The sequence below is a fragment of the Leptopilina boulardi genome, unplaced genomic scaffold (assembly GCF_019393585.1).
Source record: "Leptopilina boulardi isolate dan_hultmark-lab unplaced genomic scaffold, ZJU_Lbou_2.1 LbouV2_214, whole genome shotgun sequence".
Taxonomy (NCBI): Eukaryota; Metazoa; Arthropoda; class Insecta; order Hymenoptera; family Figitidae; genus Leptopilina; species Leptopilina boulardi.
The window spans coordinates 2,851,520-2,869,533 of NW_026137768.1; the positions used below are offsets into that span (position 1 = coordinate 2,851,520).

At 32.7% G+C, this 18,014-nt stretch overlaps 1 protein-coding gene across 5 annotated transcripts in view; it reads left to right on the plus strand.

Moving 5' to 3' along the window:
* The window catches only part of LOC127279034 (protein tiptop), a 219,982-nt gene that overhangs the window by 151,224 nt on the left and 50,744 nt on the right, over positions 1–18,014 (plus strand). For all 5 annotated transcript variants that reach the window (XM_051301119.1, XM_051301118.1, XM_051301120.1 and 2 more), the window contains one exon: positions 11,769–11,901. In XM_051301119.1, the coding sequence (XP_051157076.1) occupies positions 11,835–11,901 (67 nt within the window). In that variant the 5' untranslated portion in view covers positions 11,769–11,834. The remainder of the gene's footprint in view (positions 1–11,768; positions 11,902–18,014) is intronic.

Sequence of the window (18,014 nt, forward strand, 5' to 3'; positions counted from 1 at the left end):
AGAAAAGTGGAACTGAAAGTGGGAATTTAAAACTAAAAAAAGGAGCCATGGAAGTGGGAGTGGAAATTAAAGAAAGTGGAAATGGAAATTGAAAAAATGGAAGTGGGAGTGTAAATTGGAAAAGTGGAAATGGAACTGGGAGTAGAAATTGAAAAAAGTGGAAGTGAAAATCGGAGTGGGTGTAGAAATTGGAAACAGAGAAAGTGTTAATGGAACTGTCAATGGAAATTTGAAAAAGTGGATGTAGGAACAAAAGTGGATCGAATCGAAGTGGATTTACATATAATCTATCTCCAGGGTGTCGATTATGTAATTCCATTTCCATTCCTACTTCCATTTCCACTTCCACATTTTCTAATTTTCATTCCCCATTCCATTCCACTTTCATATTTCCTAATTTTCATTCCCACTTCTATTTCCACTTTTTCTAGTTTTATTACCACTTCCATTGGGAAAATTATAAAAAGTGGAAGTGGAAATGAAAGTTGGGAATGAAAATTAGGAAATGTGGAAGTGCAAATGGAAATGAAAGTTAGAAAAAGTGGAAGTGGAAATGGAAGTATATGAAAATAAAAATGTGGAAGTGGAAATGCAAGAGGGAATGAAAATTGGAAGAAGTGGAAATAGAAATGTGAGTGAAAATTAGTAAAAGTGGAAGTGGGAATGAAAATGGAATTACATAATCGACCTCCGCCTGATTTAATTTTTGTTGCGGATAATTTTGACAAATGCCAAAGCGCATAGACGGTGGCTTCTTCAACTATAGGGTAAAATTTGTTGCGTATAATTTTTATATTGTTTTCTTGGTGAAAATTATACTTTGTTTTTTACTTTTTTTTAGTTAAGCAAATTTTAATCCGTTAGCCGACCTTGATGTAGGTTTGAGATAGTCAAATTTATTTCACACGGGACTAAATTCGTCATTATAGTACAAAATTATTACTAAACGAGCACTAATTAATGGCGCATTTAAAAAAGTTATTATAGTTTTTCTGTCAGCTTCAGAGGCCTTACTGAACTCATAACAATACGCAAGAAATTTTTTTTTTTTTTAGAAAAACCTACTTGAAATGCATCAAAAAATGTCAAGTAGTTGCGGCTCCACTATTATATAATTTTGAACTGCAATCAGTCCAGATTTTTTAATTAAAAAACTTGCTGACTCCAATGGTTTATTAAGGTTCCTAAGTATGTAATTTCTATGCATTATAATTTTTTTTTCTAACCCGATGGGGAATTCGAGCAAGTAGGGATGTTATTAAGAATATCACAGAAGAGATTCTCGAGTAAGTTTCTCTTACATTCTTTCTTATCTGTTCAATAATGACGATATCGAAGCGAAAGGAGTGGATTAGCGTTGATGTGTAGCAGGTCCGGGAAAAAGAATTGTATATGTATATGTATATGGCTATGAATGTGTAGGCATTGAAGTCTGGATAACGACGATGACTTTGGTAGGAAGAGGAGCGCGATATAACACGAAAGCGGGGTTAGGTTAAGCAGCGTCTACAATAAGCGCGTTTGAGCGCGTCGGACGTGGACGCGAACGTGGACGTGCTGACGTCACCCATTTGAATAACATTGTGACGTCAGCACGTCCACGTTCGCGTCCACGGCCGACGCGCTTATTGTAGACGCTGCTTTAGGCAGTTGAGAAAGACCCACTGGTCGTTACATCCGGAGTGGGTAGAAAGGGGTCGTTGGGAGGGTGTCGGGATGCTTCGGGACGGCCGCCAAGGGACGTTTCAACGCAACGAGCACCTTATCTTCGCTACACCTTCGCTTTACCAAACCTACCTATACAACGACCTATCTGTATGTATTCTCCGCTCGGACTGTGTTCACTCCAAAATAAACTACTCGCCGGATGAAGCCGAATGTAATTATCTACCAGTCTCCGAAACGACCCTCGCCTGAAATAGTCCTGGAATGCATTCACCTCATGATCATTGTTTATCAGCATCATTGTTAAGGATTTGTTGTGTTGGATTTAAATTTCTTTTTCAAAATTAATTAAGCTGCTAATATTTTTTTTTATGTTTTTCTAAAAAAATATTTGTGACAGTATTTTCAACCGATGAGTTTTGTAATCGAGTTTTACTTTCGTCTTCATTTCACCGTTTTATAAATGTCCCGGAGCAGTAAAGACGCAGGATGGATTAGCCGTGGGCTTGGCATTCCACTGCAGTGGATCTATTCTGGTGATTTGAAGCCGGCACGCGCGTCCAATGAATCAATCGAGTGCCATCCTCACTCAGTCTCCTGTCCTTGTCGTGAGGTTCTATCCTCCCGAACCTCTTTGATCTAGCCTTAACCTTTTGCCCTTGCATGGTTGGACAATGTTTGTCTAATGATATAGTTTTCTTATTTTCGATAATCTATTGCGGTATCTATGTACCAGTTTCCAATAGAACCAGAGGTAATGTCAACCGGTGTTGGTATTGATATTTTTGGAATTAACAATCAACTCCAAAAGTGAGTTAACAGATTCTTAACATTAACTCCCTAGGCGTAAAATTAACACCCTTTGCTTCAACTCCAAAAGGGTGGGACTTTTATATAGAGTCCAGTTGGGAGATGGAATCGAAATTCCTTTTTTAAAATATATAAGATATTAGAACAAAGAAAAACAATTTCAGTTTTGAACAATTTTCAAGTTGCGAACATACTTTTTCTATGTCATTTCTAAAGAGAACATAATATTTTAGGACACATGTCATTGCACGCGATAAGAAATACTAATTTTTCTTATCAGCTTGTTTTTCCCTTCTGCTAGTACTCCAAAGCAAAAATTCTAAAAGCTTTTATTTTAATTTAAATATTTTCTGAAAATGATGTAAAAATAAATTTAATTTTTACCGTAACTTATTGTTTCTACTTTCAAATTCATGGACTTCGTTCTATATATATAGAAATACAATAAGACGAATGACATACGCTTTTGTATCCATTTTCCTCCTGTTTTCAAGAATCCACGTACTCCTCATAAATACTGTCTCCCTCCACCTTTCTCCCTCCCCCCTTTGTATTTCTCCACACTCTATAGTGTCATTGACATTTTTCAATATTTCCCAGCTACCAAACTCTTTTCGATCTCTTCTTAAATTCCCTTCATAACATTTTCTTTATTTTCCTTCCTCGCAGTCTTTGCAGGGACGAAACTGCGAATCGTATTCATTGAACACGACACGAATAGGAAATCGTTTTCGTTTCAAAAAAGGACTCGAAATTCCCAACACGTTGGGTTGATTTAAATAATTAGGGAATTTCAATCCGACACGAAACGATTACACAATTCGTAATCTTGTTCGTGTTCTACAATTACAGACGAAACAAAATTAATTTTTCGTGTTGTATCTTTGAATAATTTCCATGGATTTAATGCATATGAGGGAAAATTGATACTTAACCGAAGGGAAATTAACATGACGTTGGTTTTCTATTTATAAATTAATAATTATAAGTAATAAATAAAAATGGATTAAAAATTATATCGATGATTTGCAAATGCGGCTGATATTTTATGTTGCAGGGGGTCAATTACGTAACATATTCCGTATCCCACATTCCGGATTCCATTTTCCATATTCCGGATTTCACACATTCGTAATCGACTCCCAGGTGCGAAACAAAAAAAGTATTGCCCATGCCTTTAAATTTTCTCAAAATAATTAATAAATGTTTGTAGTTTGACATTTCAATTTTTCCTATTGCATCAATATTCTGCCAAATAATCCTCTTAACCCTTTTAGATAACAAATTATCTATACCAAAATCTTAAATATAATTTATTATAAATTACGATTTCCAGCAGTAAAATGCAAAAGGACTCTATACTGAATAATCATTTTTGATGCATTGTACTGCCATCTGCTAGCGGTCGGAAATGATGCATCTGTTATGTTAGTCTTCTTTTCGTATTTTATTGCTGAAAGCCATATAATTTACGATAAATTTCTTTCAATTGCTGGATACAGATAGTTCGTTATCTAAAAAAATATGCATGAAAAGAAGATCATTTACTAAACGTGAATGTGGTATTCACAGTAACTCTTTTTTATATGTGGATACAGAACTTCAGAGAGTAAAAAAATTTAAACACTTAAAGAGTGAATAATAACTTCCAAATGTTCGTTTCGGTGCATTAAGAAAAAAAAGGGGACTTTATCATACAGCTCTTAGTAGTGACATGAACCTGTCTAATGTTTTATTTTATAATTAAACTAATATTTTAGAATTATATCTGTATATCCATGTTCCGGATTCCACATTCCTCATCCCACATTCTGGATTCTACTTTCTACATTCCGTATTCCTTTTTCCACATTGCGGATCCCACAACAAACAAATAAAATTATAACGAAAATTAATATTAAATCTTGAAAAATCGAGTTACTGGAATACGGAATGTGGGATCCGGAAAGTGGAATACAGAATGTGGGATCCGGAATACAGAGTATGGAAAGCAGAATCCGGGATGTGGAATGTAGAAAGTGGAATCTAGAATGTGGGATCTGGAAAGTAGAAAGTGGAATTCGAAATGTGGAAAAAGTTACGTAACCGACCCCCTTGGATAATGCCCAATATTTTGATCATTATTATATTTCTGAGCGCAGAGTTTTAGTGGGTTTAAGAATTAGTGACGCGATCTAGAGAAAGGGAGCTTAGAAGAAAATGAATTATAGGTTATGTTTACAACAGTTTTACTTGAACTAAAAGTTTATTTTTGTTTTTGTAAAACTGAAATAAGTATTTATTTTGGATGTAATGATGACCTAAATATCATTAGTTTCCATTACGAGTTGAACATTTTTGTGTATATTTTCACTTTAAAATTTCAAAACATAACCTATAATTTTTTGCTTCTAAGGTCCTTTTCATCAGATTGCGTCACATTTGATATTTGAAAATTAATGATCTCATTTGGGGTCTTACATTGGGCCACGGACCTAATTTTTTGATTCTAAAATGTGAAAAATTTTTGTTCTAATCATTTTTCTCGAAAATGTAAAGTACATTTCCAAACTTTTGAAACATCCTGTATAATGTTTTATACATATTATAAATTTACTTTAAATTCATGCGAGAAGGAAAACGTAAATATCCATAACAATAAATTAAATATCGAGAAGAATATAGGAATGAAGAAAGTAGAGAGAGAGTGAGAGAGAAAATAAATAACAGTGTTTGGATGTGTAGGAGGAAGAAAATATCGAATTCGAGTGATAGCAGTAGATTTTTCTGAGTTGTTTAAATGTTTGGTCTTGAAGGAATTGGCGCCAAGTACTTTATGAGCATGCGCCGCGACGCCGTCTTGATCGTCGCCAGCGTGGCTCTGTTATGCGTCGACCTTTACCTAACGACCCTCCCGCGTCGCAACTCACCCCACCCATGCTTCCTTCACCGCCGCAGCCACCACCGTAGCAAACCCTGACCTGATTTATGAGATTCTGGAAACGTCTACCCTGCCAACGCGCGTTTTCGTGGGATTCTCTCTTCTTCCATCCCGTTCGGATCAACTATCGTCTCTTTCTCTATTTTCTTCTTCTTCTCTCTCTTTCTCTCTCACGTCTCTTAGACAGCTGGCTAGTATCTCCACCAAGGATATCATTACATGCTCATGTGCAGTATCACCCCCTATGTACATACTCGAGTATAGAGCTGTCACTATAAACTTTTTTTACGTCTCCTTTCTTCTCCTTTTTTTTTAAATACATATTTTGTGTTTTTAAGAAAGAAAAAAAATTTGTGATTGCTGTCTTTCAACAGTTTATTTTGGAACACTGTGAAGGAGTGTATTTTTTATAGTGGGAGTTTTTATGATCTCTGTTTATTTTAGTCAATTCGTATTTTTGATCTCTTAATGAGAAATGATAGTTTTTTTTTAAATACCGAACCGGCACTATTAAAAAGTAGCTTATGATTTACAAAAAAAGGTTTTTATTTGTACAAAAAATTGCTTATATCAGTATTTAAATAATCTGGGACAGGAAAGCCCACTTGATAGTCAAGTGGACCACTTGCACTTTTAGAATGATGATACAGACAACTGTGTATGTTAGAATATTGAGACATGTTTTAAGAAAAAGGAAAAAGAAGATTCTAAAGTAGTTAAAAAATTTTATTTCTTAATTTTAAACAGATAAGTATGCAATTGATTCATGGTGAATCAGGGTGGGGTAAAACTGACAGCGGAAACTTGATACCCTATGGATAAAAGGGGTAACTGGACTCATCGGTGTGACAGGAGCATTAGTAATTTCATTAAATGCGATAATATTACTCGATTTTCACCCTTAATCCCTGGAAATAATTAGCAACGTAAGGTTTAAGACTATACTTTAGATTGCTACTATACACTATACACAGAAAAAAAATTTCTTCTGATATCTACAGGATTTCATGTGTTATCCACAAACTGCAGTTGTAGTCATCACAAAACAGCTGATTTTGGGAAATACACAAATCGGACATGTGAACAGAACAAAATTTTTTGGCGCACGCGAAAAAAACAGATTGTTATGTGATTTGCCTAAACCCAGTAACAAGTTTTAAGTAAATCTGAATATTTTTAATTTTTTTTTTCCTATTTTCAATTTGCTATTTAGAATTTTTGAAAACGAAATTCAGATTCGTAATCAGCATCCCCGAAAACCCCCGACTACAAAAATTCAGGTCAATTGAATGAAATTTTAAATTAGTCGTCCGCCATATTGGATCCGCCATTTTGAATTTCTGAAAACGAAGTTCAGATTCGTAATCAACGACCCCAAAAACCCCCGAGCAGCAAATTTTAACTGAAACTGAATCATTTTTATTTTTTTTGTCTACCATTTTGGATCCGCCATTTTGAATTTCTGAAAACGAAGTTCAGATTCGTAATCAGCATCACCGAAAACCCCCGTGTACAAAAATTCAGGCGAATTTGATGACGTTTTCGCACTGTAACAAATATTTGTCAAATGTTGCAAAATTTTTCCATGGAATTGACGCCATATTGAGTCCGCCATTTTGGAATTTTGAATTCTACACTATTTTTCGGATGAAAAAAAATAACAAAATGAAACTTTTTTGTGAATTTTTGCATTAAAATTACCATATTTAATTTTGGATTGGACGAAATTTATTTTTGACACCGGATTTGAAAAGAGCACACTCAAGAAAATGTATCTTCGATAAAAAATATTGTGCATTGTACCCGAGTCGAAATTTAGACTCTCTATAAGTTCTCTAAAAACCTCCTTTTATTCTCCTTTTATTCTCTCCAACACTTTCATACCCTCTTTTCGACCTCGAATTTGCAAAAGTGGAAATATCTGCTATATTGGAGGCTGAAAGGAGGGTTTAAAGATGACTAGAGAGGCGTAAAAGAGGTTAAAAAAACAAAAAAAAAACGAAAAAATAAAATTAAAAATATGTAAAAATTGGATTTTTTTTCTTATGGACATTATTTATTGACCCTATTGAAGATATATTTATTGATCTTTGTCGTAATACTATAAAACTTTTAGGAGGAATAAAACTTGGAAAAATTCAAATTAAGAAAAAATTCCAAGACCTCTTTTCAACCTCTAAACATGCAGATTTGGAAATAAGCGCATGATTTCAGGTTGAAAAGAGGCTGAGAAAATCGAGGGTGAAAAGAGGGAAAAATTTCGACTCGGGTATTCATAAGAACGTATCTTGAAAGTGAACAAAATTTTTTGTTTTGGTTGTTAATGATAGTTAAAACAGTGGTAAAAAATTTCATTTGAGTTCAAAACTTCTACGACCTCTCTAAAATTTGTGTTGAAAAAAAAAATATTTACCTGAAACAGCGAACTTTCACTAAAATAGCCAAAGTTTTAATTATTTATGTTAGAATTTTTAAAATTTTTTCTTGTAGTAAAAGTTTTCTTTGTAATATTGTATCTCTTATTCGTCATTTTCCAGCAGTCCCAAAAATATATAGTTGACTTCATTCAACGTTAATAATTTAAACCTAATGTTGATATTCGTTCGTAAATCCTTAGCGACAAGAAAGCTCATTTTGTTTGGAGTGATAAATTCACCTGTCCAGTTTACGTGCCTGAACCTGTACGTGTCAGAATTGAGAGCAAATTTAGGCCTGTGCCTCCATGTTTTCTGTGTTAGGCGCCCTCGGATAGAAAAGAAGAAGGGAAAAGAAAAAAAGAAGCTTAAGAGAGAGAGAGAGGAAGACGGAGGAGAAAGGAAAGAGGATAAAAGCACAATGGAGGGTAAGAGAGAAACGATCCGCTCAGCTCTTCTTTACACGTTGCGACGGCAGCGAGTTTAACAGTAACAGTACGTCATCCTGTCCGTCTCTCTTGGCTCCTTCTTTCTATCTCTGTTTCTCATGTAGCCCCGCACACTGCCCAACTACCTTCTCTCATTCTCTTTATCATGGTCTCTCGCACTCTCCTTAACAGCCTTCACTCTCTAAAAGCCTGGGTGTGATCTATAGCGGGACGTTGCGTCACTCTGGGAACAGATGCAGGGATCGTATATTACCCAGCCATATCTACTAGAAAGAGAGAGAGAGAGAGTCTCACTCCAAAAGACAGAGTAAACCGAATACCGCACGGTCAAAAGAATGGCGAACGACACAAATCACTCGACCTTTTGTGTTCCAGATCTGATTTTTCTAGGGGGTGGAAAAAGAAGTTTGCTCGAGTCCAAAAAATCCAAACTCTCACAAGGATCGATATTCTCACGGCGATAATGATAATTCCTCAAGATTTAGTGACTTGGGGTTGCTGGAAACATTTCGAATTAATTTATCGTCGATTAAGCCTTATCTGCAACAGTCAGAGCCTCCAGAATTAAGTCACCATAATTTAGAGATTCTGTTACACGCCTCTAACTGCCGGGATGTAATTTAAATCGAAACGGTAGGTTCTTAAATCTACCTTCATCGAGTTGAGAACGCAAACAAAAAACTTCCGAAAAAGATAATAAAAAAAAGAAGACGTAACCAATTTTTTGGTATTTTATTTGTTTCTTATTTTTTTTTTGATGACAAAAAAACATTGAGTCAAGATTGAATAGTGCTGAAATTAACATTTTTAAAATTGTACGTATACAAAAAAATTCTAAAAATTATTTTATAATAATTTACTACATTTAACAATAGCAGTTGAAGATCGAATTTTGTGAGAGTTAAATTAATTAAAATGCGATTAATTTCATGAAATATCCATTATACCTTATTTAAAAATTATTGGAATGCTAGTGCCAAATACAAATTAATTAAATAAAGAGAAATTTTAGGTACATAGATACCAGTATAGTTTTATTAACCCTCATTTTAGTCATAAAAAGTAGTTACAATAAAGAAATGTTTCTGCAAGTAATAATAACAATAAAAAAATGTACCTCGTAGGTGGCGCCACGTTCTATGTCGTTTAACACATAACCATATATAACATAGCATGTATGTATTAATACATTAAATGATTTAAAAATAAAAAATCAATTAAATTAATATTAAAATTCCCTTTTATTTGTCTATTATTATCAAGTAGAGGACCACACGTAGAGGACCTCTTCCAAAAAAGTCTAATAGAATCGTTTTCGTTTTTTTTTTTTTTTTAATTAAATTTTAATTATTTTGGGAACAAATTTTTAATTAAGTAAGCAATGGTAGAATTTGAAATATAGATAAACAGTTATGCAGAAGGGAAATTATATGTTATTTTCGAGAATTGAAAATGAAATAAATTTTGAACAACAATAATACACGTCCAACACATTCACAAGGGAGAGACGAATCGCTTCTCGTTATTATTTTCCTTGTTAATCCATATCACCACGCCTGTGAAACGTTAGGTTAATTTATGTAACGTTTTGGGTAGCAGGGAAAATCAGAAAGTCAGAAGGAAAGCTGGACGCTCACCCCGGGAATTCTCACTTTGTCGCTATCGTAGCTAGTCGTATATCTTTTGGATGTACGCCCTCCAAAATGTGCTGCCTTTGTTTTAGATATTTATGAGACATTTTAATTCGCGCTCAACGTCAACCTCTTTTGGGGGACCCGTAGAGAGAGAGAGAGTAAGGGGGGGGGGGTTGAGAGAGAGAGAGAGATGTAAGGGGATAATAGGCATAAGGGCGTTCCAATAAAATCTCCATGTAGGTTTCTTTCTTCTACTCCATCTTTTTTTCAACTTTGAATACTTTATTGCTTCGCATCCGAAAATCCATCTCACCCACAGTTTTCTTTTTTTCTTCATTATTGTTTAAATTCCCAAAATTTACGGGGGTCGGTTATGTAATTCCATTTCCATTTCCCACTATTTCTAATTTTCATTCCAACTTCCATTTCCACTTTTTCTAAAATTTTCATTCCCATTTCTATTTTTTCTAAATTTCAATCTCATTCCATTTCCACTTTATTTAATTTTCTCTCTCATTTTCATTTCTATTTTTTTCAATCTCCTCTCCCACTTTTTCTTCATTCCACTTTCTATATTCTAATTCCACTTTTTCCAATTTCCATTCCCATTTGCACTTTTTCTAATTTCAATTCGCACCTCCTTTTCCACTTTTTTAAATGTCCATCCTCAATTCCACTTTTTCTTATTTTCACTCCCACTTCGACTTTTTCTAATTTCAATTCATTCTAATTTAAAAAAATTAAAATGGATGCGTGAATGGAAATTAGAAAAAATGGAAGTGGAAATGGAAATGATAATGAAAATTAGAAAAAGAGGAAGTTGGAAAGGGGAAAAAAAGGAAATGAAAATTAAAAAGTGGAAATGGGAGTAGATTTTAGAAAAAGTGGAAATGGGAGTGGAAATGGAAATTGGAATGAAAATTAGAACAAGCGGAAGTAGAAATGAAAGTAATTAGAAAAAGTGGAACTGGAAGTGGGAGTGAAAATAAAAAGTGGAATTAGAAGTGGAAATAAAAAAGTGGAATTGGGAAATTTGAAAATAAATTAATTAATTAATTAATAATTAGTATAATTATTAGTATTTATTATCATTAATTAGAAATCCCCTTATTAAGTTTAATTTATAATTATTCACATATTTTTAAAATTATTTTCTATAATTTATATTATTTTTTATGAAAAGGTCTATATATCCAATCAGGATATAGAAAAGGAAATTAAAAGTTGAGAGACCTAATAAGCATTACAAATTTTCTCTACATACCCTGAGTTGCTAAATTACTATGATGATGTATTCGAAGGATCTTCGAGGGGAAGATAATAGAGGAGTATTGAAGAAATCAATATATATGAAGATAATCCCTTGGTCATCGTATTTTTTCGTCAACGTAATACATATTAAAAACTCCAACTTCTTTAATTATAGAAGATTTAAAAATTTCATAAATTATTTTTAATATTTAATATTATCTTTTTATATTATCTTATATGTAAAATGATTCTCTTTAAAACTCAGCGAAAAATTTACACAAAAAAAACATGAGCACAAAATGAGAAGCATATACGCTACTTATTTTGAAGTTCAGCAAAAATGTGTCAAGTAGAGGGCGCCACGTTCCATGCCATTTTGAATTGCACCAGAAAGATATTTTTTGCCATACTATACATATTGTTATAACAATATATATATAGTATGGCAAAAAATACATATTTAAAAATACACTGAAAGAAATGCTGCGGTATATACTGCCATATATGTTTAGAAATTTTAGTCTGAATTGATGATAAATTAAGATTATGTTAGCCTACATAAAAATTTTGAACAACCGCATTTTGTAAGAAAGCGCATTATAATTGTTTATTTTTCATTTTTCAGGTAAGTAGTGGTCTCCAATCGTTCAGAAAAACCAACCAGTGACCCCGCCGGTACCGGACGGGAGATATGCGAAGCAAGCAACAGCCGAGGCCTTCCTTCCGGTGGCCGCAGCAGCGCGGCGATAACATTACCGGTAAATACACATGTATTTGAAAACACCACATTCAGCAAAAGATTTTCTTCATTTACCAACAATTACTTTTTTTACACATAATTTAGCATTGGACCCCAATATGAATGTAGAAATAAGTTTAATTTTTTAGTATTTAAGTAATTATTTAATCAATCCGAAACCATAAATCCTTAACACTATTATTATTATCATTATTATCATTATTATTATTATTATTATCATCATCATTATTATCATTATTATTATCATTATTATTATTATTATTGTTGTTGTACGTTGTTAATTAAATAAATGTAAGAATTTTTTTTGAACTAATTTCTAATTTACAGAACTCTAAAATAAGTATTTTAAAAATTTGCAGTTGGTAAAATATTAACAGTTTTATATAGTGATGATTTTGATACTACTGTAAACTTCTAAAGATGTTTTTCTTGTGTTTTGAAGTTTCTTTAAAAAATGGAAGAATTTTTGATTGAAATTGATATACCAATGTCGGCGAATTCTATATCGGTTGTGATATCGTCACGTCCGCAAATTGCAACTCATTAACCGATTATCGTCACCCGACGAGTTGGAGCGAGTCGTAAATCGGTAATTTACGGCGCCCATAAGCGAGTTAACCGCGATCGGTAACGCGTTGCGATCGTTCGATGAACCGGCGTGGGTTGTGTGTAGACTATATGGCCTATACACATAGTGGACACAAAATGTGTTCCAATATGTATGTTGCTTCAAAGTTACACACCCTCAATGCCATACGTAATTCACTTCTTCGAAGTAGTTCATAAATTACATTAATAGTCCATAATTATTTCTCAAAGTCCGACGAGCTTCTGCTGAACATTCTTATATTTTACAATCCCATAGAATATTTCTTTATTTTACTATAATATCAGAGTTTTTATATTCTCATTAAATATATATATTGTATATAGTTATATCGCAAAACTGTCGTTTTAGCATTTTTTTACTTTTTTTTCAATGTTTTTAAATTCGAAAATAAGTTTTATTATAATAGGTTTTTTTTTTAAATTGTTCGGAAATTAATCTGGAGTGTGATTCTGTAATTAGAATTCCCATTCACTTCACTTTCTCTTCAATTTCACTTTCACTTCTCACTCACTTCATTTGATATTCACTTCACTTTCACTCCACTTTTACTTTATTCACTTCAAAGTGAAATGAAAGTGAAGTGAAAATAAAGTGAAAATTGAGTAAAAATGGAGTAAAAATGAAGTGAAAGTGAAAATGAAAGTGAAAGTAAATCTACATCCACTTTTTCCAATTTCCATTTCCACTTTTTCCAATTTTAATTTTTCAATTTCCATTCCTACTTCCATTTCCAATTCCATTTTTTCTAATTTCCACTCTCACTTCCATTTACCCATTTTCAAATTTTATTTCTATTCCCTTTTCCAATCATACTTTTTCTAATTTCCATTTCCCTTTCCTTTTTTTCTTATTTCCCCTCTCACTTCGGTTTCCCCATTTAAGATTTAAGATATGCAACCTGAGACAAAATTCTAAAAAACGGAAGAAAAATTGTAAATTAAAAAAACTGAAAAAGAAAATGGAAATTGGAAAAATTGGAAATGGAATTAGGAATGGAAATTTGAAAAGTGGAAATTGAAGGTACAATGGAAACTGAAAAAAGTGGAAATGAAAGTGGGTATGGAAATTGGAAATGGTAGTGGAAATAGAATTTGGAAAAGTAGAAATCGAATAAGTGTAGCAATGGAAACAGGAAATAGTGGAAGTTGAAATGGAAATTGGAAAAGTGAAAATGGAAGCGGGAATCACAGGATTGAAAGAAATTTAACCTTGAAAATTGAAAAACGCTGTTTCTTTGTTACTTTTCGGGTTTTTTTTATTTTGGAACAAAATTTTTTTTTGTTTTTTTACAGTATTTTATTCTGGAATAAAAAAAATGGAAGAACTTGTTTAGAATTGTAAAATAAGCATAAAAAATTGGCGTTAAAAAATATTTAAATTTGTAAAAGTAGATCCATTTTTTCGGCTAAAATTTTTGAATATTTATATGAAATAAACTGTATTTTTGAATCATAAATATATTGTACAATTGTCCCCATCAATCTAAAATTTATATACCCAACGCTAACACAACAAGAATGAAAATAACTTTCTGCATTGAAAAAGAGAGAGATAGAGATTTGATTTATTTGTGACGGGAAATAAATGTGCGTGTTACTTTTAGTTACGCAATAAGATGAATTTTCGGAAGGTCATAATTGTATTTAGATTGACGTGAGCAAAACCGGTGAAGTGAACATTGTACCATACATGGGGTTGAGTCACATATATATATATATATATAGGTGAGCATGTATCACCTCTTGGCCCCAAAACGAGCCGTAAATCTGTAATTTATGTCGCTCTTCACACACGAAGCCGATGCGATCTCTGCAATCGATGCAATCTGGCAGAGATCGTGTCACTCTCCAGACACACCGAAATATCAAAATAATGAGTATTGCCATGCATTCAAACTGCGCCATTAATTAAGTCAACGTTGACAAGCGTCACGAGCCTCGAAATTACAGCTTATGCGATAACTGATCCCTGATCACTCGGTTTCCTTCCCATCAAAAATAAAATATTGGCAACCAAATGTGATTTACACAATTTTGTTACGAAACAAAAGAGACTCATGCGCGTATGGGACAATGTTGCGTCATATGAATAATGCACCCTATATAAATGTTCATAATATCCAAATGTATCGGTCAGAATTTTTTTTTCCGACTTTCTTTTCAGTATTTAGTCAGAATTTTGGAATATTCAGAATTACGGTTCATTTATTTTTTGTTCCAAAGGAAAATAGAAACGCAGGTTACAAATTGATTGATTTTCTCTCTCCTAATCGGTTGGAGTTGTCAGTTGTTCGTTGTCCACTTGCGGCTTTGATCCCAGTGAACCCTTCTTCTATAGTTTCCTTTTACAATTCCTTTACACGCAGCCTTTTAACATACCTTGTCGTTTTCTGGCAGCAGTCGTTACTCAAGTAATACGCTTTTAAACGTAACAATATAGTCATTCTAAATCAATCACTTTTCCCATTTCGCTAACCCTTTCCAGACGCCTCTGTATACGCGTTTCATTTCCTCTCTAACTCAGCGGGAACATAATAATTGCACAATAGTTTGCCACTCGATTGTACAAACTGAGGTATTTTATTAAAATACAATTGAAAAATTTTAAATTCCTGCAAATTAAAATTAATGATACTGTAGTTTAATCAAACATTTTGTTGTTGTACAATTTTAATTTCTAATAAGCAATTTAAAATTGCTATGATTTCTTCTAACTTGATATATTTCTGAATATGTTTGACAAAACTAATTTTTTATTCCTCTATTTGGAGGATGCATTTTTCGATATATAACACAATGCAGGGAATTATAATTGAGGAAAATAGGAGGCACATATAGTGTTTTTGAATGTGTTGTGCTGCATAAAGTAAAGGTATATATAACGTATATACACAGTGTACGTGACAACAAGGTCGTCAGGAGACAAGTAAACTCCCTCCCCTCCCTCGATGAAACCGAGTGAAACGCACCAGTGACATGACAAGTGAAATCCTGTATCCCTATATACGCTATATACGGGGGCGGAGGTCATAGGATATCGGTGCACGTCTAAATGAACCCTCAACCTTCTGCTTTGATTTCAAAGAGGTCTCTTCTAACAGTCGAGGAATATCCATTTAAATACCTGCCAATATATGAGAATCTGCGACGTGACCGGGGGTGGACTTATATGTACCCTTCTCGATTTCTCTCTCGTGCCAATCTTTTTTGACCTTTTCCATACATGCTCACCAATATTTCTGACAAAAGATAATTAACTTGGTCTAAAAATCATCGAAAAAAAAATTTATCTAGGAAAATTATTATTGTACATATATATGTAATATAGAGTTATAAAAGTACTCTAAAATCTTGTTTATAAATTTGCCTTGACGAACAAATGTGAATTTGGGTTTGTTTCATTTTCAAGTAAATTGTTTATGCACCGAACAAAAATGGAAAAACGAATAAAGTACCTTTTACTACTTTAAAAGTAAAACTTGAACTGTCCGCAGTTTCTGCGCACTTCTGGGGGTCGATTATGTAATTCCATTCCCAATTCCCCTTTTTTATTTTTATTCCCATTTCCACTTTTTCTAATTTTCGTTTCCAGTTCGATTTTTACTTCTTCTAATTTTCATTCCCATTTCCACTTTTTAATTTCCATTTCTATTTCCACTTCTACTCTTTCTAATTTTTGTTTCCATTTCCACTTCCACTTTTTCTAATTTTCATTTCCACTTCCATTTCCACTTTTTCTAATTTTTCTAAAGAAAGTGGTAATGAAAATTACAAAAAATGGAAGTGGAAGTAGGAATGAAAATAAGAATAAGTGGAAGTGGGAAAGGAATTACATAATCGACCCCCTGATAATTTTCACTCCAGAAATAGTACAATTTACTATTTTCGGAATAATTTGTACTATTTCAGAAGTAAAAATTGCCAGAAATGCGCAGAAACTGTTAAAAAAATTTTTAAATTCAAATTAGAATTCTTCTTATAAATTTATTAGGAGACAATAATGCTAAAAGTTGGTACGTAACCTTTTCCATTACAACCGTTACCATTGTAATCGTTACTATGGCAACCGTTTCTAAGACAACCGTTACCATAGCAACCGTTACTATGGCGACCGTTACCATAGCCACCGTTACCATTGTAATCGTTACTGTGGCAACCGTTACCAAGGAAAACTATTTTTTATTATATACAAACTAATGTTTGATCTGAATTTTAAAAGATACAAAACCTTAGATGAAGGCGCTTTGCTTACTGATTTTTGGTATTAAGCTTGGTTTTCGAAAAATAGTTTCTTCGATCCTAATTGAGCCCTAAATTATAACGCATAGTCAAAAAGTTCAAAATACTAAACCTTAAAAATGTTTCTTTGATTTAAAACTAAAATCAACGACCCGAAGAATTCCTATACAGTGTCAGTATTGCAGATTTAATTACAAGAGTTGTTATGGACTTATAAAAATATAAAGAAACAGAATCCTGAATATTATTTATAAAAAAAAAAACCTAATAGTTTTGAAAGTGGTTGTAATTAAAGATATCTTTAGTTCCAAGCACTCACTGGTTAGATATGATTTTTTTTGCATTCTTAATTATCGCTCTTGGTAAATTGCATCGTTCTTGAGCTCGTTAAATAACATGTATCGTGATATTGAAAAATTCGATAGTTTACGATTCTTTGGCATACAATCGTCAATCTAAAGTAGATAAGGATGTAAGCTGAAGATTAGTTAAACCGATTGGCGTTATCAAATTAATAGAGCCGGTATAATGTAAGGTAAACGGCCGAACGTATATATGTATATATGTTATTTTCAAAAGGTGGTTAGTATTCACTAGACATATATGTAAATGTATTAGATTCTCATTTGGCGTTGAGAAATAATAAGTCTTCTTAGTCTTATAATACAATTTTCTTGCAACGACCTCGTGACTGGACTATTAATAGTCCTCTTGAAGAATTTTATATACACCCAGCTGCAGGTTGTTTTTCATTATCGCATTTGTTATAAGATACAAACCTCACAAAGAAAATATATATCCAGGAAACAGTAGAGAACAGTAACAATTAAACATTTGTTTTTGTCATAGATTTATATTTTTTTAGATAAACTGATTCTTTACTCATTCATATTTTATGTCTTTTTCAGACATTTCTCATAATGACATACATATGTAATTTCATTTCCACTTCCAAAATTCCGCTTCCACTTTTACTATTCTACTTCCACATTTTCCCTTCCCTTTTCATTAACACTTTTACCCTTACTAATAAACTCAAATTTTTATATTACCGAATTTTATAAAGTAGAATTTATATTGATTGGATTTTCATATTTAAGAATTTTTATAACTGAATTCATAATTAAAGGAATTTTTGTTTAGTTAAACTTTTGTTAAACATATTTCAACTGATGAAATAAAGAAAATCTGTCAACTAAATCAGAATAAAAAATGTGCGGATTATTTTCAGATATTATTTTATGAAAGTAACTTTTTTGCGTA